The sequence below is a fragment of the Natrix helvetica genome (assembly GCF_964273705.1).
Source record: "Natrix helvetica genome assembly, chromosome: 1".
Taxonomy (NCBI): Eukaryota; Metazoa; Chordata; class Lepidosauria; order Squamata; family Natricidae; genus Natrix; species Natrix helvetica.
The window spans coordinates 276,200,119-276,226,680 of NC_138548.1; the positions used below are offsets into that span (position 1 = coordinate 276,200,119).

General features: G+C 42.8%; 1 protein-coding gene across 11 annotated transcripts in view; it reads left to right on the forward strand.

The window, feature by feature from the left end:
* SEPTIN8 (septin 8) overlaps positions 1 to 26,562 on the forward strand; it is a gene marked incomplete at its 3' end in the record, with an annotated part of 119,021 nt that overhangs the window by 1,316 nt on the left and 91,143 nt on the right. For 3 of the 11 annotated variants that reach the window (XM_081933999.1, XM_081934002.1, XM_081934003.1), the window contains exon 1: positions 21,363 to 21,696. The exons of 2 other annotated variants lie outside the window; for them this stretch is intronic. In XM_081933999.1, coding sequence (XP_081790125.1) covers positions 21,667 to 21,696 — 30 coding nt within the window. In that variant the 5' untranslated portion in view covers positions 21,363 to 21,666. Of the gene's footprint in view, positions 1 to 21,362; positions 21,697 to 21,842; positions 21,880 to 26,562 lie in introns of those variants that run through there. 6 more of the 11 variants (XM_081934004.1, XM_081934006.1, XM_081934001.1 and 3 more) reach the window with 5 other exon arrangements.

A 26,562-nucleotide genomic window follows, 5' to 3' on the forward strand; every position in this document is an offset into this window, starting at 1 on the left:
AGTGCCAAGTTTCCAGAAACTCCCTCGTGTTTATGGATTTGGCTTCGTCTAGTATACTGAGTTTCCCAGTTGAAACTATGATTTAGTCTGTCCCCATATTGTGAAATTAAGGAATTTTCATCGTGTCTTCTGACTGCTAGTTGATATTCATGGATATGTGCTGTTAGTCTTCTGCCTGCCTGTCCTACATAGGTAGTGGCTATTAACAGTGTGTTATAGATGACCCATGCTCCCCCCCCCGCCCCTTTGGTTTACTTAAGTTTTGGAGGGCTTTAGTTGGATTGTGTGCTGTGGTGATGCTACATGGTTGTAATAGCTGCTTATTTCTGAGATGTTTTTGATGTATGTCAATATTATCCTTCTTCATAGCTTGAATTGGTTGTGCTGTAGTGGGTTGAGTGGTTAGATACCTTTTGATAAAGTTGTCTGGATATTCATTTTGTGGAAGATGTTGGTCTGTTCCCTTTTCTGGTGTTCTGGATTGCTGTAGTGCGTTTGTGCTCATCTGAATAATGTTCTTACATAACTCTTCTTAGTTGTTACTTTGACAGTGGAGTGCTTGGATAGCGTGGGTGGCTTTTTGATAGAACTGTATTTTTAATGTGCTACCATTTCTTATGCTACTGAGAATATCCAGGAAAGATAGTGTGTTGCTGTTGCCTAATTCCCTAATGGATTTTATTCTTTTAAAGATGTTGCTGATTGTTTCATGTGTCTTCTCTTGTTGTTCCTTTTTTATTATGATGAAGGTGTCATCCACATACTGTATCCATATTTTTGTTTGCATGTATGGCAGTACTATGGTGTATTTGACCAACAACGGAAGCAGTATGCTTCAGCTCATAATTGGATAAACCAGGTTGCCCTGATAGACCGGTCCCACTGGAGAAAAAAACAAACACTTATGTATGGCAGTGCTATATTTCTAGATGCTGCATTAGAGTCTCTGCTATGAGTCCTGTTAGATATTAACATATATCGCGGTAAGTTCCCTCTCTGGTCCGCCGGTACGGCGGGAAACAGGTATCAATCTGATTGGTCGAGAGGCGTACCCGATCCCTATAAAAGGGGGACCCTCAGACCACAGAGCAAGCTGGATCACTACTATTACTAATAAAGAGCTGTTAAGTCACTACGTGTCCGGAGTCTGTTCTCTCGTTGCCCGAATCTAACATTGGCGACGAAGGTGGGATCGAGAGACGAAGGTGGGATAGGACGAAGAGGCTACCTCCAGAATCCAAGGATTCGATCCAGCCTAGGGATTCGGCGGAAATTCCGGCAGCCATCTCAGCGCGGCAAATTCAAACGCAGACAAAATGGCGATGCATACTCCTCCAGCTCCGTTCGACCCAATCGCTGATCATTGGGAATCCTACATGCTCAGGTTCGAGTGTTTTCTCGAAGCAAACGAGTACACAGGAATACCGGACTCTCGAAAGAAAAATATATTCCTGAGCTACTGCGGCCGAGAAGTTTTCGAGACGGCAAGGGATCTCTCAGAACCAACCCCCATTCAGGCGGTAACATGGACGGCGCTGCAACAAACGCTGCAAACTCATTATGCGCCAAAACCTTCCCGCCACGTTTGTCGCCAAGGATTCAACACGAGGAACCAGAAGGCGGGAGAATCTATCAACCAGTATGTTGCAGCTCTACGAAAAGCAGCCACACATTGTGGATTCAGGGACCTGCAAATCCTGGATCGACTCATATGCGGGTTGAGAGACATTTCCCTACAGAAACGGTTGTTGGCCAAACCCAATTTAAGCCTGCAGATTGCACTCGATGAGGCAAGAGCTTCAGAATCAGCGGAAAGATCATCGGAAACCATACAACGCGGGTTCAACACAAGCCAGCCAGCATCCAGACAAACCAGAGTCCACTACGAGGACACAAATCCAGACTTCGAGGATCCCGAGCTCGAGGAAAGTCACCTGATGCGAAGCAGTCACATGAGGCCTGGGGGGAGATCCGGGTTCCGTTTGCCACCCTGCGCAAGCTGCGGAGGAAACCACCCCCGGTCTACCTGTCGGTTCAGGAACGTTGTTTGTTCACACTGCGACAAACTTGGGCACCTCGCACGAGTGTGCCGGAGCGAAGTCCCTGCCTCCACAAGGCAACCGCCAATGTACCGCCAGCAGAAGTCCAACCCAGGGACTTGGCGAAATCAGAAAGGGCGCCCAGAGAGAAACACACGAGAGTTTACCCAGAGAGACAATTCCCAAAGAGCTGAAAGGGCGTATTCCCAGAGAGATTACACACAAAGAGCTGAGAGAGCGTTCTACCAAGACGCTCAATGAGAGTATTGCCAGGATACCGATGCAGAGATAGAGTTGACCCAGAGAGAGGAATTGCGAACCTATCTCACCACAATAAGTCAGGTCCGCACCAAGCGGCCTAAAAAGCTGAAAGTCACAGTCCTCTTGGAGGGCTCTCCTTGCGAGCTGGAAGTTGACACAGGATCGTCCCTGACGATCATTTCATGGGCCTCCATGAAAAAGGCTATCCCTAGCCTCAAAAAGAGCCAACTACGTGCACCAGACATCCTGCTGCGAGACTACCAGGGGAACCGAGTCCCCATCGTGGGCCAAGGCACGTTCCAAATTCGTTTCAAGGACATCGTAGCCCAGCTGCCCATGACCGTCGCCAGCGCGCCGTTACAGAACCTTCTAGGACTAGATTGGTTTGAAGCCCTGGGGTTAGAAGTCACCGGGATCAACGCCGTGGAGAACAGCAGCGCTGAACAGATTTTTAAGGAGTTCGAGGATGTGTTCAGCCCCGGTCTTGGTAAGTATGTGGGTAAACCTATCTCATTCAATTTAGACCCAAAAGTGGCGCCAATCCGACTTAAACCGAGACGAGTGCCTTTTGCACTCCGCCCAAAAATTGATAAAGAGATTGATAAATTAGTAGAGCAAGGAATCCTTGAGCTGGTGGATCACGCGCGTTGGGAAACTCCCATTGTGACCCCAGTTAAACCAGACGGGTCAGTCCACATCTGCGCGGACTATAAATGCACAATTAATGTCGCGCTACAACAAGCGCATATCCTGTGCCAGTAGTCCAACACTTATTGCACTCGTTGGGGCCAGGAAAGATATTTGCTAAACTAGACATGGCACAAGCTTACCAGCAATTGCCGGTGGATAGCGCCACAGCGGAGGCCCAAACTATAGTGACGCACAGAGGAGCATTCAAATGCAACCGGCTACAATTCGGTGTGAGTATTGCCCCAGGTCTGTTCCAGAGCGTCATGGAACGGCTTTTGCAAGGGATACCGGGAGTCGTCCCCTATTTCGACGACATCTTGGTGTCCTCTGCAAACGAGGAGCAACTAGTAAAAAGAGTCAGAACTGTTTTGGCCAGAATCAGAGAGAAGGGTCTCCGCCTCAAAAAAGAGAAATGCCAAATTAACGTGCCTAGTGGAGAATTCCTGGGATATAGAATCGATGGTCAGGGAATACACCCCACTTCAAAAAAAATTAAGGCGATCCAGGACGCCCCCACTCCACGAAATCAGACCGAGTTGCAGGCCTTCCTCGGACTACTTAACTTCTACAGCGTTTTTCTGAGACAGAAGGCGACCGTTGCTGAGCCATTACATCGACTACTCCAAAAGAGCGCAACATGGAAATGGGGACGATCCGAAGCAGCAGCTTTTGCCGCAGTCAAGCGCCTGCTCACCACCGACTCGCTGCTAGTGCAATACAGCCAGACGCTACCCCTAGTCTTGACCTGCGATGCATCCCCATTCGGCGTCGGCGCAGTCCTCAGCCACAGGATGCCAAACGGGAACGAAGCACACATCGCCTTCTACTCCAGGACTCTTTCATCGGCCGAGAGGAATTACAGCCAGATGGACAGGGAAGCGTTAGCTGCTGTGGCTGGAGTTAAACGTTTCCACGAATACCTCTACGGCCGCAATTTCGAACTAATTACAGATCATAAACCGCTGTTGGGACTTTTGGCGGGAAACCGCCCCACACCAGTTTCCCTTTCTCCACGCATGACCAGGTGGACTGTTTTCCTGGCTGCGTACTCATACAAGCTAATACATCGACCGGGCTCCACCCTAGGACATGCAGACGCGCTCAGCCGTTGCCCACTTCCGGATCTTTTGCCAGACCCCACTCCCGAGGTACCTGTTCTGTTAATTGACTGTTTGGACTCAGGACCGGTTTCTTCCTGCGACGTTGCCAGATTCTCTTCTAGGGACAATGTAATAAAGCAAGTTCAAACCTGGGTTTGGAGGGGGTGGCCGAAGGGAAACGTGGGCCCGGAATTCAAACTGTTTTGGGCAAAACGGGATGAACTTTCAGTGTTACAAAGTTGTTTATTGTGGGGGGATCGAGTTGTTATTCCTTACGCGTTACGCAGAAATGTGTTAGAGGCGTTACATGTTGGGCATCCGGGGATCGTTAGGATGAAGGCGTTAGCAAGAAGTTACGTTTGGTGGCCAAACATGGACAAAGAGATAGAGGAATGGGTGGCCACTTGTGATCCGTGCCAAGAATGTAGACCAGCACCCCCTGAAGCACCCGCCACAGAATGGGAGAAGCCGAAAGCACCCTGGTCGCGAATACACATCGATTTCGCAGGGCCAGTCCAAGGTCAGACCTTTCTTATAGTTGTGGATGCATACTCCAAATGGCTAGAAGTAGTCCTAATGACTTCAACCACGGCAGAGGCAGTCATTAAGGTACTACGGCGACTTTTCGCCACTCATGGCCTGCCCGACCTCCTGGTCTCCGATAACGGGCCCCAGTTCACAGCCATGCAATTCAAAATGTACTTAGCTGGTCAGGGAATTCGGCATGCCCTCGTCGCGCCATTCCATCCGGCATCGAACGGACAGGCGGAGAGAATGGTGCGATCCGCAAAAGAGGCCCTCGCTAGGATGGGTCCAGGTGATTGGCAAACACGCATTGATCATTACCTCTTAATTCAGCATATTACCCCCAGCGCAACGACGGGTAGGAGCCCCGCTGAACTACTCATGGGCCGCCGTCTACGGTCTCATCTGGACCGTCTTCACCCAAATTACTCTGCCACATCGCCCCCAGACTCTACAAGCAAAATTCAGAATTTTAGCATAGGGGATTCAGTATACGCCCACAACTATGCAGGGGGAACATTGTGGATGCTGGCCAAGGTAATAGGCATCACGGGTCCACGTTCATATTTGCTGGAACTTGAAGATGGATGGAATTGGAAAAGGCACATAGATCAACTACGGGGTCGCCTAGCACACTCAAATCTACGAGCTGAGAACGAATACTATATGCCAGCACAAAGTCAGCCATCCGAGAGCCCTAACACGGAGGAACACGACACCATTGAGCCCAGGACGGAACACGACACCAGTGAGCCCAGGATAGAGCCAGCGGTCGAACGGGAACCGGAACTGCGCCAAAGCGATGAAAGCCTGCCGACCCCCGAACGCGAAACTGAAGGAACAGGTGAAACCAATCCTGCAACCACTCCCGTTCAACCCGAACTACGGCGTTCCACCCGGGTGAGACAAACACCCACTTATTTGAAAGACTATGTAACTAACCGAAATGCTCCAGCTAAGAGGGGAGGGGTGTTAGATATTAACATATATCGCGGTAAGTTCCCTCTCTGGTCCGCCGGTACGGCGGGAAACAGGTATCAATCTGATTGGTTGAGAGGCGTACCCGATCCCTATAAAAGGGGGACCCTCAGACCACAGAGCAAGCTGGATCACTACTATTACTAATAAAGAGCTGTTAAGTCACTACGTGTCCGGAGTCTGTTCTCTCGTTGCCCGAATCTAACAAGTCCTGTGAGTGCTGATCCCATGGATGTTCCTTTGATTTATTGGTATATTTGACCATCAAGTAGATAGAGAGGCAGAAGTTGAAGAGATCCATGATTCTGGGTGTTTTGGTCTTAGTGTATTTGGTAAGGTAAGATGTATTATGTAGTACTGCTGCTATGGATTCTTTCACTAGTTACGGATTTAAACTGTGTTGTGATGTCAAATAAAATAATAATATCACCTTCTATTATTGAGTCTTTGATTTTCTGGGCCATCATAATGGGAAGTTGTTAGAATATGTGCTCTCCTCTGTGAGATGTCCAAGCTTTTTTGCAATTTCTTTAGCTATGCTGTATGTTGGGGTCCCTGGTAATGATATAACTGGAAAAAGAGATACGTTGGACGCTTGTATTTTGGGGCATCCATAGAAGCATGGGAGGATGGGACCACTGCTTTTCATCTCCTCTCTTCTTCTTTTCTGATTGACCTTTCTTGATTAGATTGTTAACAGGCTTGATCAGGTTATCTACTTTATGTATTAGGTTGTGTTACTGGGATGTAGATTTCTTTGTCTTCCAGTAATTCTTTGGATTTTTGCATATATAGTGATTTGTCCATGATAATTGTGATACATTCTTTATCTGCTGTGTGATGATGGTTTGATCTTTCTATACATTTTTGTGGGCTGTGCTGTCATCTGAGTTGGCTCTGATTCTTTGTTTTTCTGGTCTGTGGTATGATTGTCTGTGTTATGTTTTCTTGGGTTTCTGTGGCAAGTCTAGTGATTTCAAATGCTGCTTCTAAGGCTGCAAAGAATTCTAACTAATTAGAATCATGTAATTACAGTATAGTATAGTTTCTGGAGGATATTGCATTCTGGGGAAAATTCTTTTTGAATTTTCTTTTTGAAGAATTTTGGGAATATTGTGACTGCTGTCTTTAAGAAATAGTTATGTAGAAAGCTAATGTGTTCCAAAGCAATGTAGCGGATATATCTGGAGCTCATCAAAGTCCAGCATGGCAGAAAATACCTGGAAGCGCTATGGCATATCTAGGCGGCCATTTTGGGAATAGGAAAAGAAACTCCCGTGACAGTCTTTTGGTGACTCCATCTGTCATATGGTCTTAAAATTCCAAATGTGCCCACTGATGAATCTCTCAAGGAAAAGTGCAAGGCAATGAAACAAGATTATGCAGATTCAGAGGCCAATTATATTGCCTCATAGTAAGCATACCTTTGTCCCATTGCAAGGGTGTGAGGAAGAGTCAAGGATCATATGGCTGTGAATGTTCCCATCAATAAACAAATCTCAAACGACCGATGTCTTTAGAGATAAGCAGAACCTTTTTAAAAAAGTATGCGTTATTGATCCATTTTCAAACCAACTTACATTAAATCCCAGATTTGCACATTCTATTGAATTATAGTTTGACTAATGATTAAAGTGCTGATCTAGAAACTAAATGAGTGACTTTGGGCCAGTCATTCTTTCTCAGCCCAACTCACATCACAGGGTGGTGATTGTCGGGAAAATAGGAAGAAAAAGGAGTATTTGGTATGTTCACCACCTTGAATTACTTGTACAGTAATAAAGGTGGGTTTTAAGATCTAATAATAAATATACTAACCACTGGAATTTAACGTGTTCAAAACAGAGAGATGATCTAGCACAGAGGTGTCCAAACGTGGGAACTTTAAGACTTGTGGACTTCAACTCCCAGAATTCCCCAGCCAGCCATGCTGGCTGGGGAATTCTGGGAGTTGAAGTCCACAAGTCTTAAAGTTCCCACGTTTGGACACCCCTGATCTAGCAAATCCTCAACATAAATTCAGAACACACAATGGCTGTTCTAAGAGAGTTGCACTGATTTTATTTCTGTTCACCTGTCTCCTATAGAAGGTATTAAAGATCACCATCTGAAGGTGGTAATGGATGAGGAGAAACAAACTAAAATGTAATCCAGCTTTTTAAAAAAATGGTACTCAAAAAGCAAATACCAAACGAGCAAAGTTTAAAACATTTAAAAACTTAAATCACTTAAAAGCATGCCCAATAAAATTGAGGCCTCTGCCTTTGTTCTGATGTGTTTCTGGAGCCAATGTTTACTAGCTTCAGTAGGGGAAAAATGACCACAATATCAACAAATGTGTTCTTTAACTTCTAAATGCAAGGCAACACATAATATTTATGGCAAAACTGGCTTGGCTGGTAAAGTGTTTGCTTGATTTATTTCTGTCAGGATTTCCTTAAGTAATTAATTATTTTTGCTCCCAGTTATTATGCCAAAACCACAGCTTTCAGAACAATTCCTGAAGCTTAGAAAATGAAATTCCTTTTGTCCTTAAGGTGTATAATACAATAATACAATAGCAGAGTTGGAAGGGACCTTGGAGGTCTTCTAGTCCAACCCCCTGCCTAGGCAGGAAACCCTATACCATTTCAGACAAATGGCTATCCAACCGCGATTTCAAAGGGTGAAGTATTCAGAATGGCAGACCGGGTGACGGTGACCACGGACGCCAGTCTGTTCGGGTGGGGTGCCCACCTGCAGGATCAGATAGCACAGGGACGGTGGAGCCAAGCGGAACTGATGCACAGCATCAATTGGCTGGGGCTCAGGACGGTCCACCTGGCGCTAATGCCCTTCCACCGCTCTGTCAAGGGCAGGCACATTCTAGTCCTCATGGACAACATTGCCACAAAGGCTCATTTGAACAGACGGGGGGGACCAAATCAGGGGCCCTTATGCAAGAGGCCAAGAGGCTGGGGTGATGGGCCGAGAGAAACGTGCTATCCCTAACGGCAGAGCATATAGCGGGGGTGGACAACACCAGAGCCGACTGGCTCAGCAGGGCGGAAGTAGACCACTCAGAGTGGAGACTTCATCCAGCCATCTTCCGGGAGGTGATGAACCGGTTCAGTCACCTGGAGGTTAACTTATTCGCCACGCACCTCAACACCGAACTACCGAGGTTCTACTCCAGGTACCGAACACACGGGGCAGAGGGGGCGGACGCCCTCCACTGCCCGTGGCCCAGGGGGCTCCTATATGCATACCTGCCCTTGCCCCTGATTCCCAGAGTAATTCAGAAAATTATTCGGGAGGGGGCGGAGGTGGTACTGATTGCCCCTTACTGGCCCAGGAGGCCATGGTTTGCAGACCTCCAATCGTTCTCAGTGGGCAGAGCATGGAGAATCTCCCAGGAGAGAATATCCCTCAGTCAGGGATCCCTGGAACACCCGGAACCCCAATGGCTCCAGTTGATCGCGTGGCGGTTGAGCGGACCATCCTGAGAGAGGAAAACTTCTTCCCCAGAGTGATAGAGACTATCCAGGCCGCCCGAAGACCATCCACGGAGTGCATATATGGTGCAACGTGGCAGGCTTTTGCCACATGGTGTAACTCCCGCAGGCAGGACCCGGTGAAAGCCACTGTCCCCATAGTGCTGGAATTTCTCCAGGCAGGCGTGGACAGGGGGCTGGTCCCCAACACTATTAGGAGACAAGTCTCGGCCATCTCCTCAGTGCTGCGGCAGAACCCAGACACTCACTCAGCAACCGTTGGTCAGGCAGTTCCTGAAAGGAGCGTCCAACCTCAAGCCACCTACAGTACATAGGTACCCCTCTTGGGACTTACACAAAGTGTTGGAAGCTCTAACGGGGGAGCCATTTGAGCCATTGCGAATGGTGTCACTAAAATTTTTAACCCTTAAGGTGGCGTTCCTGGTGGCCATCATGTCCGCCAGACGGATGTCAGAACTGCAGGCCCTGTCCGTCAGGGAAGACCTCTGCATCTTTCATCAGGACAGAGTGGTGTTGCGGTTGGACCCCTCCTTCATACCCAAGGTATGTTCATGCTTTCACAGGGCACAGGAGCTGGTTTTGCCCAATTTCTGCCCGGACCCTTCTCATCCTCTGGAAAGGAAATGGCACACATTAGATGTAAGAAGGGCTCTGAGGATCTACCTCAGAAGAACTCGGCAGAATAGAAGGTCTGAGGCCCTGTTTGTCTCTTTCCAACCGGGGTCTCTGGGCAGGAAGGTGACCGCCACCATCATAGGCAGGTGGTTGAGAACTTGCATAGCTACGGCCTACCAGTCTCAGGGCATTCAGCCACCGATCCCCATCACAGCACACTCTACATGAAGTGCGGCCACCACTGCGGCCTGGCCTACTCAGGTGTCATGGACAGAGATATGTATGGCAGCCACATGGTCTTCCCCCTCACCTTTCATGAGGAACTACAAGTTAGACACCTTTGCCTCAGTAGAGGCTTCGTTTGGGCGCAGGGTCTTACAGACAGTGCATAGGGCAGGGGACACACCCCACCAGGCTTAGTTGGCCAGTGCCCTCAGTATGTGACCCTCCCTAGGGATGCGCGAGCTTTGGTACATCCCATCCTGGATACTCCTCCCCCCTCACTATGGAGAAAGGGCATTGGTACTTACCTGATATGCCTCTTCTCATAGTGGGGGGAGGAGTATCCAGACCCCCCCGACATGGTTATGTAACGTGTTTGTTGAATGTTGCACTGGTATGTTAAGTTATTCTTCAATAAAAGGTTTGAAACCATACTAAAGTCTGGAGTGGATACATAACGAGTCGGATAGAGTTCTTCACCGATAACTGGGCAGAGCCTGGTGGGCAAGTGGCGTGTCCCAAGAGCTTATCTGACTCAGTCCAATCAGCTGGAGGATAAGGTCAACCCATCCTGGATACTCCTCCCCCCACTATGAGAAGAGGCGTATCAGGTAAGTACCAACGCTCTTTTTCATCCATTGCTTCTTGTTCTACCCTCAGGTGCCTTGGAGAATAGTTTGACTCCCTCTTCTTTGTGGCAACTCCTGAGATATTGGAATACTGCTATCATGTCTCCCCTAATCCTTCTTTTCATTAAACTAGACATAATCAGTTCCTGCAACCGTTCTTCATATGTTTTAGTCTCCAGTCCCCTAATCATCTTTGTTGCTCTTCTCTGCACTCTTTCTAGAGTCTCCACAACTTTTCTACATCGTGGCAACCAAAACTGAATGCAGTGTCCTTAAGATGTATCTGCTTAAGCTGCAGTTTTAGCCTGCTCTGTTTATTTGGAAAAACATCTGTACAGGAATCTGTACCCTTTGAGGTTGGAGGGCACATTTTGAGTTTTGGGAGCAGTTTATGGGCACAAAATTGCTGCCACAGTAAACATGACTAGTCAACTATGGACAGTCTCAGTCATCCTGGTCATGGTTGTCCCAAAGGTGTTTTTTTCAAGAAGCAACTGGACTTTCTTATTTTGCTTTGAAGATATTTTGCTTCTCATCCAAAAGGCTTCTTTAGAGCTGAAGAGCTTCTTGGATGAGAAACATAATGTCTTCAAAGAAAAACCAGAAAGTTTAGTTGCGTCTTGAAAAAAGCACCTTTGGGACAATGTGACTAGTCACAAATCTCCTATCTAACAAGAAGCAAGTTGATGAACTTGGATCCCTACTATAGTTTCCAGACTGAGGGGTGTTCCTTGGTATTCCCTGAACTTGGTTATTTTCTCGCAGATGTTTCATTATCCAAATTAGGTAACATTGTTAGTACTAGTCAATGATTGGGTAACAAAACATCTGCAAGAAAACTATGCTTAGAGAGCACCAGGAATCCTTCATTTCAACCCTGAGCTACAAATATTCTCTTTCGTTTTCTGGACTCTCAAGACAAGTTTCTGCAACAACTCTGGAAAGCTTTTCATAGTTTTATCTTTATCCTGTACTGAACTTAGTTATAACTGTATGTTAAATAAAAAAAACACTGCTGCTATTAATTTATAGGTCTGATAGGAATTGCTTGGTTCAGATATTCTCAGTTACTGTATTCTCAGTATTTGCACTAGTAATAGGACAGGTAGTAGAACTCGTACTTACAAAACGCCATTATAAGAAGTGTAGTTACCAACCTTCTTAGAACCTCCCAAAAGGTTCTAAGACGATCTTAACTCTTTTTACTGCAAGTGGAGAAAAAGACAGAAGTGCATTCCAAATAACTCCGATCAACCTTCAGTGAGGGTAAGCTCATTAATGGAGGGGTGGGGGCTGAGTTTCAGTCTAAACTGGCTGAAACCATGGGCACTGGCAGCAGCTGCACTCAAAGTTAACCCAGTCAGTTTGAAATCGCTTTGCAAAACAGATTGGCTGATTGAAGTGCCTTGGTCTACTTCAGCTGTTTTGCCAAGGCAGAACAACCTGCCTCTGCTGGCAATCTGCACATGCTTAACATTAACTATTTGATTAATATTAAATAGTGTTTAAATACATTTGAATTTTGTTATGACTCTGCCCATTTTACTTGGAATGCAGCCCTGAGTGTGTTACTCAAAGGCCAACTCCCAGAAACTTCTCTGCATGACATATTTGTCTAGAGTGAAACACATTTACTCACACATTTCCACTGTTGTATATAGACACTGTCCTCCCATGGACCTTTCACACCACTTGGGTCCCTGTTCTCTTTTATGTCACTGTCAGGCTTGGAGGCATTGAAAAGCCTCACTGCTCTATTGGGGAGGGTGTGACACTCTTTTAAGAACAGCCCAAATTTGAGTGAGGGAAATGCCTCCAATGTTACAAAATTCAGTATAAATTCCTTTGTATCAGTGGATGCTTATTTTACACTGGATTACGGGCTGTGTGCAACATCATATTCCCTTTTACAATTGCAAATTCAAATGAGAGAGAAAGAGTCAAGCGAGAGGAAAAAATCATTTTTCACCAAACCAATTTGCAACAAATTCTATGTTTTCCATGCTAATACTCTCTTAATACAATGTAATCCTCATGTTGCCTTTTCAAGTTTACAGGCTTATTGTGAAATTTTGTAGCCCTGCCTTTCATATTATTGATGCATTTACCCCACCCTTTGCCTAGGATACTTGTGATTTGTGTGTGTGTGAATTTTGTGGAGCTGACCTTTTTTGTAATGACATCTAGATATGAAGATTTGTTCCCAGAGGGCGCACTTTATCTAAACACCTTAAGACCTATATTACCAGCCCACCAATCTTCCTGTTCAGTTAAGTAAATATATAGAAATACAATAAATAGTCTTTCAAACTAGTTAATAAAATACACAGAAGCAACGTGATTAATTAAAACAACTGCAGGACTCTTAAGTGAGTATCCCATAAGGGTGTGTCTGAATGTATTCCTTTTCTCCACATAATGATAGGGCCTCTTATTTGATGGATTTTTGTTTTCCCTTCCAGACAGTAACATTTGCTGATGGTTGGCATTATGACAAAAAGGAATTCAATAGATTACATACAGTAAGTCTCTTTCTTTCTTTCTCTCTCTCCTCCCCCCTCTCTGTGTGATATTTGTTGAGCTGCTTGGTGATAAATATAAATGTTATCTGTTGAGAGCAAAGATTAAATAAAATAAGGAGTGGGAATTTAAGTGTCATTCTTCTTTAATGCTAAATTACCTGCTGGCATTGTAGCATTGATCCAGTCTTCTGCTGTTGGAGGCAGTTGGATGCAGAGATCTAGATATGCGCAACATGTAAGGGCATACTTTTCAAATTTCATGTACTATAACGTGTTAAAACACACTAAAAATGAGATTGAATCTATTCCACAGACCTTTATCATTGACTCTGGGAAGAAGCAAGGCCAAGCTTACAATGCAAGCTGATATAGCCCTAATCAGAAATAAATTCCCCTTGGGTTTTAAAATATGAAGCCACTCAAGATATGAATTATTACTAATGCAGATAAAAGAGATTTTTTGGAAAAGCAAACATAGGAATCTCTGTCTCAAAGTGCATGCTGTATCAACATTGGAGGAAGGATAAGTGAAATACAGGTAGGACTGAATGAGAACAATGTGTGTGTGTATTTCAGTTTATGCTTGCTCTTTGTAAAGGTCACAAAGGTTAAATGATTATGTCAAAAACATAATCTTTTAGTTTAACCTAAAAGTTCAGAGTCAGTATGAGAATATTTCTAGCCTGATGTTCTTTCATAACCAAACTTTACTGCAAGTATTCCCCCTCCCCCTATTTTGTAAGAAAAGTGTAGCACTGTGTTCTAATACTGTTGGAAAGGGGAATAGCAAACGCATAATACGAGTTTTGCCTTGCAGTTTGAATGTTTTGTTGCTAGTTGCAAAGTCATGTCCAACCCATCATGACCCCATGGACAATGTTCCTCCTGGTCTTCCTGTCCTCTACCATCCTCTGGAGTCCATTTAACTCATGCCTATTGCTTCAGTGACTCCATCCAGCCACCTCATTCTCTGTTGTCCCCTTCTTCTTTTGCCCTCAATCTTTCCCAGCATTAGGCTCTTCTTCAGTGAGTCCTTCCTTCTCATTAGGTGGTCAAAGTATTTGAGTTTCATCTTCAGGATCTGGCCTTCTAAAGAGCAGTCAGGGTTGATCTCTTCTAGGACTGATAGTTTTGATCGCCTTGCAGTCCAAGGGACTCGCAGGAGTTTTCTCCAGCACCGTAGTTCAAAGTCCTCAATTCTTTGGTGCTCAGCCTTCCTTATGGTCCAACTTTCACAGCCATACATTGTAACTGTGTAAATCATAGCCTTGACTATAGACACTTTTGTTGGCAGGGTGATGTCTCTGCTTTTTAGTATGCTGTCTAGATTTGCCACAGCTTTCCTCCCCAGGAGTGAGCATCTTTTAATTTCTTGGCTGCAGTCTCCATCTGGGGTGATCTTCGAGCCCAGGAAAATAAAATCTGTCACTACCGCCCCATCTATTTGCCAGGAATTGAGAGGGCCGGATGCCATGTTCTTAGTTTTCTTAATGTTGAGTTTCAAGCCAACATTTGTACTCTCCTCCTTCACCCGCATCAAGAGGCTCTTTAGTTCCTCTTCACTTTCTGCCATTAGGGTGGTATCATCTGCATATCTGAAGTTGTTGATATTTCTCCCAGCAATTTTAATTCCAACTTTTGATTCATCAATCCCCACCTTTCTCATGATGTGTTCTGTATATAAGTTAAATAGGCAGGATGACAGTATACATCCTTTCTGGACTCCTTTCCAATCAGTAGTTCCACATCCAGCTTAAATATTACTGGACAGAAAATTGAAAGTTTTCTTCACAAATGGTGGAAAAGCTGATCCTTATTCTTCCTCTATGTGGGTGATATGGTAGCATTTTTAACTCTTCAAAGCAGAACTGATTTGCTCCTGGAATATGATGTCCTATGGGCAATGGAATCATAACAGTCGGAACTATCAAATTATTATATTTTTCTTTGGAACAAAGGATATGCTATGTGAAGGCAAACAGTTCTTCCTTTGTTTAGTGGAGAGAGTGGCAAAATTTGAATAGACCAAAATAAATAAATAAAAATCAGATAGCTTGAGGAAGAGACAACATTCACAAATAAAAGGCACCATTTAAGTAGAGATTCACAGGAATCAAGAGCAAATTCTACAGTGTATTGTGCCATGTAAAATAGAGGACAATATCACACATTGTTCTTCAAGAAGGCAAAGATATCACTGAATTGTGTTGTTGTTGAAGAATAATATTTTGTCTAAGCTAAGTATTTTATTTAAAGTGGAGTTATACTTGAGATGGACTTGACCTGATCAATATTGTGAGATGATGCTCTTCAAGAATTCAGATGGAGAAATCATAAGGTAATATTTCAATCTTCAATTTTTTTTTGTTCTGTAGGAAAAGGATTATGGAATTCCAAGTGTCTGCCTTTTAATATATAGAGGGGAAAATTATGGAACCATGTAATATTTTTTCAGCTGCTTTCAGAAATAATAAGAAAGAATTATATGACATTTCTTTTCTGAATTATGTATATGCAGTTTTGATTCCCATGCCTGGGTAAAAATGGGAAAACAGGATGGCGCTAATTTTGTTGAGAGACATGGAATTTGACATGTATACTGTAGGTATTCTCTAGAACAGTGATAATGCAATGCGCACATGACACCCCCCATGCACCCCACTCCCCGTGCATGTGCCCCTTCCCCCAACATGCACGTGTGAACCCCGCCACCACACATGTGCCCCGCCCCTTCACCCATTTTTGGCTTCCAGGTTGGTGCAAGAAGCCCTCTAGGCCCAAAACGGGGTGCAGGGGGTATCCCCTGAAAAAGCCCCACCACCCCCATGCATGTGCAGCAGAGACCTGAAGACCAGCTGGCTGGGGGGAGGTGCACGCACGTAGGTGGTAGAGCTTGACTGGGACAAAGACTGGTGTGCACGCAGAGAGGGCTTGCCCTAGGTTCACCATCACAGCTCTAGAAGAATAGTAGATGATAATGATGATAAGGAGGTTTAAATTTCTGGTTGAAGGATTGAAAATTAAAGCGAAAATACAAATGATAAACCAAGAGAACAACAAGAGCAATGAAGTTATATTAGATTTACGAAAGAAGAATCTTTTGGGATGGGGGAAAGAAAAAAGAAAAATTGAGAAGACACCAAATCCTGCAGCAACAAATGAATTAAAGATCAAGATTGTTAGAAGTAAAAGGAAGGGATATTTTTGTTTGAGCAAAGTTAAAATCAGACATTTTTCTATAAAGCTCTGGTAACTCATTAGGTATTTTTTGCTGATACCGGTACTGAAAAGTTGATGATTTATGAATTTGCATTTAGATATGTGAGAAGAAGAAGATATGTTCATTTGTAACCTTTTAGGGAGTGAAGAGTTATTTGTTTATATCATGATGAAAATCAAAATTCATTTCTCTTACTTTTTCCTTTCTCTTTTTTCTTTTTCTTGTCTTCACTTTTTTATTTTTTCTATCTCTCTTTTTTGAGTTTAGTTTGTATTTGCTTTTACTATTGTAAATCTTCAATAAAATTATTTTTTAAAAGGAGAAGGATTAAACTGCAGGTTGTACTAGATTAGTTAAAAGCCAAATGACTACTAAACGTATTTCCTTTTTATGCAGGAAGTTAAATGAAAGTGGCACAAGAAATTTAACACTAATAAAAAGGGCCTTTTTTTCCTGAGACACTACTGGAATAAGAATGGAGGTAAAAAGCAGAGGTGCAAATGACTTGCTTGTACCAAACCCAGCTCTTATTTTAATTTAAATCCATTGGTCAATCAAAGATAAAGAAATATAATATGTGTATTGTTATGAAAGATGTCTGGGTGTTCAAACTGTAAATGATGCATTACAGAAATGTATACCTCTGTTCCAAAGAAAAAAAAATTCTACTACATATGCCCACACAGGTGAGTCAGAATATAGTGCTGAACTTCTCTGCTTTATAAAGTGAGTTGCCTAGATCACAAACTATTTGCAAGGTAATTATGGAGGGGAAAATAGTTTCTTTCAGAACAAGAGAGGTGCAGTTAATTGTAACAGAATCTACAATTATTCTGTTATATACAATTATGCAGGATAGCTGGATCATAAGATGCCTCACTGATTCTAGCATAGCCACAATAAGCATATAATGACACAGAAGTGCATCTAACTTAAAGGGATGTGTATATCTTTGAGTAAATTTGTTGCTCTAGTCCAGATTATTTAGCATCTACCCGGGGTACAAATATCATACACACTCTCATTGATTTCTCAGAACACGGATCTTGTTGAGTAGCTAAACCTTCAAGGGGAGGGTTCGGCTCACATTTGCCTAAACATGGATAACAGTTGTGGAATTAAGGGTATGGTTTAAACATAAGAGATGTATGTGTGAGGTTACCTGCAAAAGTTATCAGGATCCTGCGTCCCTTATATGCAATTGATTTTAAGTATGGAGAGCAGATATGCAGATATAGGATAGGCACTTAATATTCTTCTATAAAAGAACATTATGATATGTCATGGAAAGTTGACCTATAGCTAAAATGAACAGCCACAAACCAACGATGTTTGGTATTTATATTTTTGACACTGTCCTGTGGCCTGTTTGTTTTAGGAGGTTGTAACCTTGCTATGGCATATGATGAGATCTTATCAGGAGTCCTACTTTTTATATATTGATATTGATCTCCATCAATATCCAAAAGCTCTTACCCACTATTTACAGAATGAATTTTAAAATTATCAGATGGCGCTTAGGTACTTGCAGCTTCATGCATTGCCATCTTAACAGATGTTGGAGACGAATTTAGCTAGCACAATGTATCTAAGTAAAGGAATAGTTCATTAAATAATTCACTGAAACCAGAAGAACATCATTATTTCAGCTACTGATCAACATGTGACATGAAAATGTTTGTGCTACTCATGTATAAAGAATTATATTACACAATAAATTACTCACATGTTTTTATATAACCCTGGGATGTTTAGGACAAGACCACTGAAATGTAGATTCTAAAACAGAAATAAAAATTACACGACAGTGTACAAGTAGTCCTTGTTTAGGGACTACTTTGTTTAGCAATCATTCACAGCTATGATGGTGATTAAAATGTGAGGGTTATGACTAACTTTAACATTTTTTTACTTTTGCAGGTCTGTAAAGCAAAGGAAAGATGAATAATATCATAAGCACAGTTGTGTTTTACTTAATGAATATTTTGCTTAACAACAACAATTGTGTCACTAAACAAGGACTATCTTTATATGCATAGAATAAAAATTTGAATATGACCACAAAAAAACAAATCACAAGTCAGCCAGTGTCAGCTAGTCAAACAATTGATACCCAGTTCTTTGTTTATAGGCTTATATCACATCATCCCTTGCTTAGGGCTGATGCACAGTGTTGTTGTTTTTTTGAAGTGTGTGTTGTGAGTGGTAGCCACTGGCTTATAGGGGAGAAATGGTTATATAAATAGATGAGGAAATAAGATATTTTTAGACAAACGGAACAACAATTAGCTTTTTCTTTTTATCAGATATATTCTGAAAATTGCAGCATATTTTCTTTTCCCCACAGATTTCAAGAGGAGTTATTTTTGATTAACCCATCCTACGTTATATTCACAGACAGTCCTTTAATTCTCTTCATTTTGCTTTCTGTTTTCCAGATACAATTTACAACAATTTACATTGAACAGCACACGCACGTGGGGGTTGTGAACTGGTATTCTTTTGACAGGGGAAAAATGAAGTGGGAGGGAAAAAGAGGAAGGAAGGAAGGAAGGTTATAATGACAGTGAGGGAGGGTCTGAGTGAAGTCCTGCCTTAACACTTGGTCACCACAAGTGCTCTGGATCTGATTTAGAACTGGCCACGCCAGTGGTGGGTTTCAAATTTTTTTAGAACCTCTTCTGTAGGTGTGGCCTGCTTTGTGGGAGTGGCTTGCTGGCCATGCGACCAGATGGGACTGGCTTGCCAGCCATGTGACTGAGTGGGAGTGGCTTGGCCAACTTGTAAAATGTGGTGAAACTCACTTAACGCTCTTGCTTAGCAACCAAAATGTTGGCTCAGGAACTCTGGCATTGAAGTGTGCAAGTCTTAAAGGTGTCAAGTTACAAGACCCTTGAACCCCTAACCCTTTAGAAAAAAAACCCCAGGGGTGTTCAAACTTTACAGCTTTAAGACTTGTGGATTTCAGCTCCCAGAATTCCTCCTCCAGTCATGTTGGCTCAGGAACTCTGACACTGAAGTGTGCAAGTCTTAAAGCTGTCAAGTTACAAGACCCTTGCACCCCTAACCCTTTAGAAAACAACCCCCAGAGGTGTTCAAAGTTGACAGCTTTAAGACTTTAAGGTTTAGATAGGACTCTTAGAGGCGGGCAGGGTGATTGGTGAGACAGCCGATCAGTGAGCGGGGGTGGGGCAAGCGTGGTGCAGATGGGCAGCGGGAGGGAGCTGGAACTGGTTCTAAATGGCACAGTACATTTGTGGAGCTTCTTCTATAGAAGAGGTTAGAACTGGCAGGAACCCACCCCTGGGCCACGCCTACACTTGCCACACCTATCCCATTCCCCTCCGCCCTGCTCCCCGAGGTCAAATACAACGCTGATGAGGCCCTCAGTAAAATCGAATTTGACAGCCCTGCCCTAGAAACTATTAGAATTAAAGGAGGTGCTGAGACGCAACACCATATACAGTAATGGAGCCATTCTGCTTCATTGGCATCCTTGAACATTTGCCACTCCAGGTATTGGGCTATTTATCTACTTGAATTGAGCTGTGAACAAAGAAATAGAAGCAATAACACTCAAAGGCCCAAGATACAGATGAAAAATAATTCTCAGTGCAGTTTTTAAGATGTGCCTTTAGGGATACACAACCAGCTCTGGGGTCATGGTTGGGTTGCTAGGCTAAGACTGAGAAAATTACAATGAAGTCTCCTTCAGATTGCACTTGCCTTGTGGGAGCTGTGTGAATATGCCCAATGTTCTCTTGACAGCAACACGGAAATGTTTGCCATCACCTTCTTTCAGTCTAGTTTGTAATGCTGGCCTTCCAGGTGGTTTCCCATACAAATACTACCATGGTATGTCTTTGATTCATTTTTGAAGATCAGCCAAATTTAGCTAGGTTTTGCTACTTGGCATGACTCAGATTTTAAATCTCTGCTCAGATACAACATTCACTGGCTGATATTGGCCTAGAGGGTATATCTTAATCCATGTCATGTACTTGTTATGAAGTTAAAATGTCAGGGGAAGGAGGAGCTAACAGCACCTTCAATTTTTTGAAGAACATAAAAATATAAATGCAATAAATAAACGATACTATATATGTTCTTTTTGGGAATGTTCTACTTAGCTCACTGGGGTTTATTCCTAAGTAAATGAGTATAGAACTACAGCATGAGGCTTGTTTTGGAGATAAGGTTGAATTAAATTTTTAAACAACTTCAATAAGAATTTCTATGATCGCACAACACTTTTGACTTGTGTTATAGTGATGAAACAGAATCAGGTATGCAGTCCTATACAACCCACAGCTTATGACCCACATATAGTCACCACGTTATCCTTGTCAGAGGTGGTTTTCAGCCAGTTCTGACAGACAGACAGCAAATAGGATGGCCCCGCCCCTGGTGCCTCCCAGCTGATTTTGTTTTGTTGCCCTGAACAGGGGAAAGGAGCTCGAAAGCAGGCAGGTGGGGAGGGGAGGGAATGGGGATTTTGCAGTAACCTTCCCCTGCCACGACCACAGAACTGGTAGTAAGTTTTTTTCAATCCCACCACTGATCCTCAGAAGCCCCAAATTCAAGAATATATAGCTTTAAAACATGCCGCTTGGTTTTTTGATGTGTTATCTTTCAGATCTGTTTTGATTTTCCAAGATATTTTTTCTATTTTCCCCAGGCCTCGTGTTTTAAAAAATGTTCTCCTTTGCCTGATAATAGCAAGGTTTTTCTCCCCAAAACTGTTGCCCATTTCTGTTATATGCCAATAAAGCTCCCTTTTAAATTAAGCAACTTTTTAAGATGAATTATTATCTCTCTGGACCCCTGCACTCTGACCTAAAGTTAAGGGACATCAGGCTTCTTTACAAAGCTGTTGCAAAGCGATGATGCTATATTAAAATGAATGATGCGCTAGAGCATTATCTTTATACGTTGGTGTTGCTTTTATAGCTCTCAGACAACACAGACCCGCCAAACAGATTGCCCAGAGATCCGCCTGGGATCGAGACAAGCGAAGAGCGATCGTTCCCAGCATTCCTTCGATGGAATGCCGGAGAGCCGCAATTAACGCGGTGCTTTTCTCGCCTCTCCGCGGAGACTTCTCCAGCCGGAGGGGCTGACGAGGGTCTCCCTCCCAAAAAAGCGCCCTCCTTGACTTTCCCTACGGCTGGGAGCCCCGGGCGCCAAGGGGCGGGCCGCGTCTGCGTTCTCCCCAGCCGACGAGGGGGAGTTTCCAGGAAGTGGCCATATTGGATTCATTCAGTTGCATCAATCGAAAGAGGAGAGCAGGTTTGGGTTGAGGCGACTTTTTTTTTTTTACCTAGCGCCTGAGAAGGAACTCCTGGCCACTGACCTCCGGAGCTGCTCGGCTATGGCTGCCATGGACTTGGATCGGTTTTCTGTGAGTAACAAGACTGCGCTGTCCGTCCCTCAGCCCTCCCCTCCCGCTGGCACTAGGACAAGGGCAGAGGCGGTGTGCGCGCTCGCATTCGCCCGGCGTTGGAAAGAGCTGGATGGGTTCGGAACAGCCCGTCCGCTTCGTTGGTGGATCGGGGGAATCGGCTGGGTAAAGTGGAGGGAGGAGGCTTAGATCCTGCCCGGGCTCTGGGATCTTTTTGCTTGATCTCTCTCTCTCTCTCTTGAGAGAGTGTTGCGGGGCCAAGCTAGCATTAGAGCTCGGCTGAAAGGGAGTCGCCTTCTCTTGCGAAAGCGCTTGCACCTAAGCGCACTCCTGAATCGGGAGTAGTTGCTACTACTCCCCCCCCCCCCACCAAACTTAAAATGCGGTTTTGGGTTTGAGGCAGGAAGGTGGCTCATACCGGGGAAATATCTAGGACCCGAGCGGAAGGTCTGCTAATTTACTTAAGAGTGTGTGTAAACAAGGTGTGTAGTTGAACACCTAGCATCTTGTCCATCTGTATAATCAAACGTTCTAGTTATAAATTTGGTCCCTGTGGCCAAGGAGGTACTGAGCTGTTAGGATGACACCCGTCATCTCTTCTCCCCAGTTGTTGGGAACCTGAGCTTTCCAATGGATTCTGTCTTGCAGTATGTTTTTTTTTACAGCTCTGCTGTGGTAGGAGATCCCTGATTGGACTCCAGCAATGATACTAATAGCTGTAATTGTGAGCATATGTACTACTCAGTCCTTGAGATGTTTACATCAAATAAAGTCACATTACCTACAGAGGAATTTCTTTCATCCCAATCAACCCTAGTGAACCCTACTGAAAGCAGAAAGTAATTTGGGCAATTGGTTAAAAAAAAGGCAGCTGGGTTTAATCGTTGAGCCACCTTTCACAGGTAATGGAATGAATGAGATTTCTCCTTGGGGACAGAGATTATGCATTTAATGCCACCTACTTAGTAGCATGAACAATATCTACAGTTGTTGAGATTTCCTGCTTACAGATTAAGGCTATCTGGTCTGGTTTGCAAAAAATGAATAAATCTAAGTAATCACTAGATGACACTAAAGGACTTTTTGCTGCCAATTAGTGGTTATTCACCCCCCCCCCATTTGATTTGGGAACTCTATTATGTTGACTTTGGGCTTTGGATGTATCCAGATAGTGTTATTGGACCCAAATTAATTTTCTATTTGATGGGTTTTATTCCAAGGAACTTGATTTTATAAATACATTGATAATGCTATATCCATTCCCCTGAATAATTACTTCAATTGTAGAAGCCCATTGCTTTTGTGAAAATACTTTGTATTAATGAATATTGCCCTTCCATTTGGTGCAACAATTTTAGGATGAGAGTACGGCGACCAGATCAGAGATTTTGAGCTACAAGCATTTTTCTTAACATTGTAAATATTTCTTTCTGCAAATGATTTCTCAGAAATCTGCAATACATTGGGTAAGATAGAGCTCACTCAACATGGATGAATGAAGCTTGATGTTTGTGATGCATTCCAAATAACCAGTTCAGGCTGTCTTTCTAATTTTTTTTTGTAGCTCTGTATAGGAATGGAGTATTTATTTTTTTTCTAATCTTTCAGCATTCTGCTTGTCCTTTGTAAAAACAAACAGCTATTTCCCCCACTTTCCAAGTAACATTTTACAAGCTGATTGTCAGACTTCTATCTGTGCCATTATGTTATCTAGAATACAGCTGATGTTTTGTTTGTGTGGCCAGATGTCTTTGGCCATTGCAAATCCTTGATTGTGTAAATGTTGGCATTCCAACAAGACAGAAGTAAGGAATGGCTTTCAAAACCAACCCTGTGCATATCTCTGAGTGGTAAATTCAATTAAAGGTCGGAATTGCACATTCATAAAACACATACTAGACTGTGGCTGGCTGTGTTTGGGATCTTAGATGGAAAACGAGGAGGTGTTCTGTATACTGACATGTTGAGTGTGAAAGAACTCTCTTGTTGAGAATAATTGGAATATTATATACATATTGTACAGCTGCCTGCATATATTGAATACATTGTATAAGGAGTGAATACATGACTCTCAGTGGAAAACTTTGGTTAAAGGAATTTGGCATTGCCTGTAAGTTTGTATAGTTTCTGACTGCTCAGTTGAATAATTACATGATTTCCTGCAGTGCCTTTTAACTTGTGCTGTTGCACCCAAGCATTTTCTCCTCCCATCTGGAGACATCTCTCTTTGACATCCCTTGGCAGTAGCTAATTGGAACTCTGTGTCATTAAAAACACGCATTTTGATTTATGGCAGCCACACAAATAGCAGCTTGGATTTGGCAAGTTGGGTTCTGCCTTTGGCAGTTGCTCAAAATGCCAGTTCTTCAAATGAATTTTGCTTCCCAAAATCTGGAAAACTCATCTTGAGATGAGGGAAAAACGACTGTGGGAATCAATTTTGACTGTAGTCCCGGTGGATGTGAATGTTAAAGCAATGGCTTTTTGAACAACTTGGGATAAGGATTGTATGGGTCCATATTTATTTATTTGTTTGTATCCTACATTTTTAAATTTTTTATAAATAACTCAATGGCAGACATATCTAATACACTTTCCTCCGCCTTTCCGCACAACAACAAACCTTCAAGGTAAGTTGGGCTGAGAGAGAGTGACTGGGCCATGGCATATCTTCAACCATAAACATACTTTTAAGCCTTTGTTAACCAGAGTTATGTATTTGTGTTTTCATCATGTTTGCTCGTTCAGACATTGTTTTCCATGGCAGTTCTCCACTAGTTGTTGCTGAATTACCTGCCTTATATTGATAAGATCTATTAATGGAAACTGAAATAGTATTGTGTACTGAGAAGTTCCTTGGGAGAAAATAACTTTAATATTTTCTCTAGGGCGTTTGATATTCATATGGGTTTGAAGGGTGTGGTGGCCCAAGGCAACTAAGAAGGATACCAAAACAAATTATGACTCTTTTAGTGAGTTGCAGCATATGCTTGCAAATGTTTAATGTATGCAAACAATGAAACAGCCGAACTGAGAAGTAGAAAGTTGGTTTGAAGTGAGATTGATTGTGGGAAGGTAATCATACACAAAATATATTAAAGAAACAAATAGTGTGTCAATTGAAATGTTGTCGCTTACCTTTAAAGCCTATATCTGATGTGATTCTAAAGGATTTGGAAAATCAATGCAATTGTTTGGATGAGTCTGAAAAAAGAAAACCCTACTGAATTGTCACATACGGTAGATGAGGAGGCATCCAAGATAGGCTGTTCCATATGGAGAATGAAACTGTCGGTAAAAATAAAGCTTTACTCTTCAAGACATCAATAATTTAGAGGCATATGGTCACTAGGGGTATATATATATGCAGGGCATCCCCGTGCCTAGTAACAAATCCTTTTTCTACCTGTCCTTTTAGCCATAAAAATGAAAATCTAAAATTAAGATGTTTAAACCTATTTTAAGATACTGGTAGGTTTTGCATTTTTTTCTGAAGTTTGGAAAAGGAAAACATCTGTTTGTTGTTGGTAATATCTCTCATCAAGGAGAGAAGCAACTTAGAACTGAGGAGAAACTTCCTGACAGTTAGAACAATTAATCAGTGGAACAGCTTCTGTCCAGAAGTTGTGAATGCCCCAACACTGGAAGTCTTTAAGAAGACGTTGAATAGCCATTTGTCTGAAATGGTATAGGGTTTCCTGCCTAGGCAGGGGGTTTGACTAGAAGACCTCCAAGGTCCCTTCCAACTCTGTTATTCTATTCTATTTATAGAATTTATTAATATACTAAAAGAGTTTTGGATTTTGCAAGCCTGCAATATACAGTAGCTAAGATAATTATTTTGCTAAGACCAAAGATGAATCAGTTTTTGACACATTCTGGAAATAGTTGTTCTGTATCCATATTTAATTGATTTCTTTTTTGATAAAAAGGCAAGGAGGATTTACAAGCCATTTGGTCAGATTCCCTTGCAAGATTTGTCTAAAGTGATATGTCACAGGTCTTAAAAAGACATTAGTTTTTAAATAAGTAAGGTAAAAATAGTATATTTTTACAGTTTTGCTTTGATACCTTGAAAGCTTGCTCACATGTTTGATATTTCTAGCTCAGAGGAAAATTATTTCCATACATATGTTAGAAGCACTTGAAGTTGAAAATGTAACAAAGAGATAAATTAAGTGTTGCTTAGGTTGAGCTTGATTTTAAAAAAAAGATTTTAAAAGTATGTTTAGAACAGCTAAAGCATGCAGGTGGTATGTACTATATAATTATTCCAATATACTGAACTTTATAGAAGATTGGTGGTGTTCAAAAACTTACACTTTATATCATTGAGTTCTGATGGAATTTGAATAATGAACAACTTAAGGTAAACATTCTAAGCCAAAGCAATGATGGAAACAGGTTCATGAATTAATATTTTCCCTTCCAAATAGTATGTGTCTTTTCTCTCTTTTATCCTCACAAATATGTTTTCTTTTCGAACTTCCAAAGTTTTCTGAGTAAGTATTAGAGGGACACGGTGACTCAGTGGCAAAGATGCTGAGCTTGTCGATCAGAAAGGTTGACAGTTCAGCTGTTTGAATCCTTAGCGCCGCATAGCAGAGTGAGCTTCCGTTACTTGTCTCAGCTTCTACCAACCTAGCAGTTCGAAAGCACGTAAAAATGCAAGTAAAAATAGGAACCACCTTTGGTGGGGAGGTAACAACGTTCCATGCACCTTCAGCATTTAGTCATGCCAGTCAGAGAGACTTCTTCGGACAGTGCTGTTTCTTTGGCTTTGAAATGGACATGAGCACTGCCCCCTAGAGTCAAGAACGATTAGCATATATTTGCGAGGGGAACTTTTACCTTTATGTATAGCTT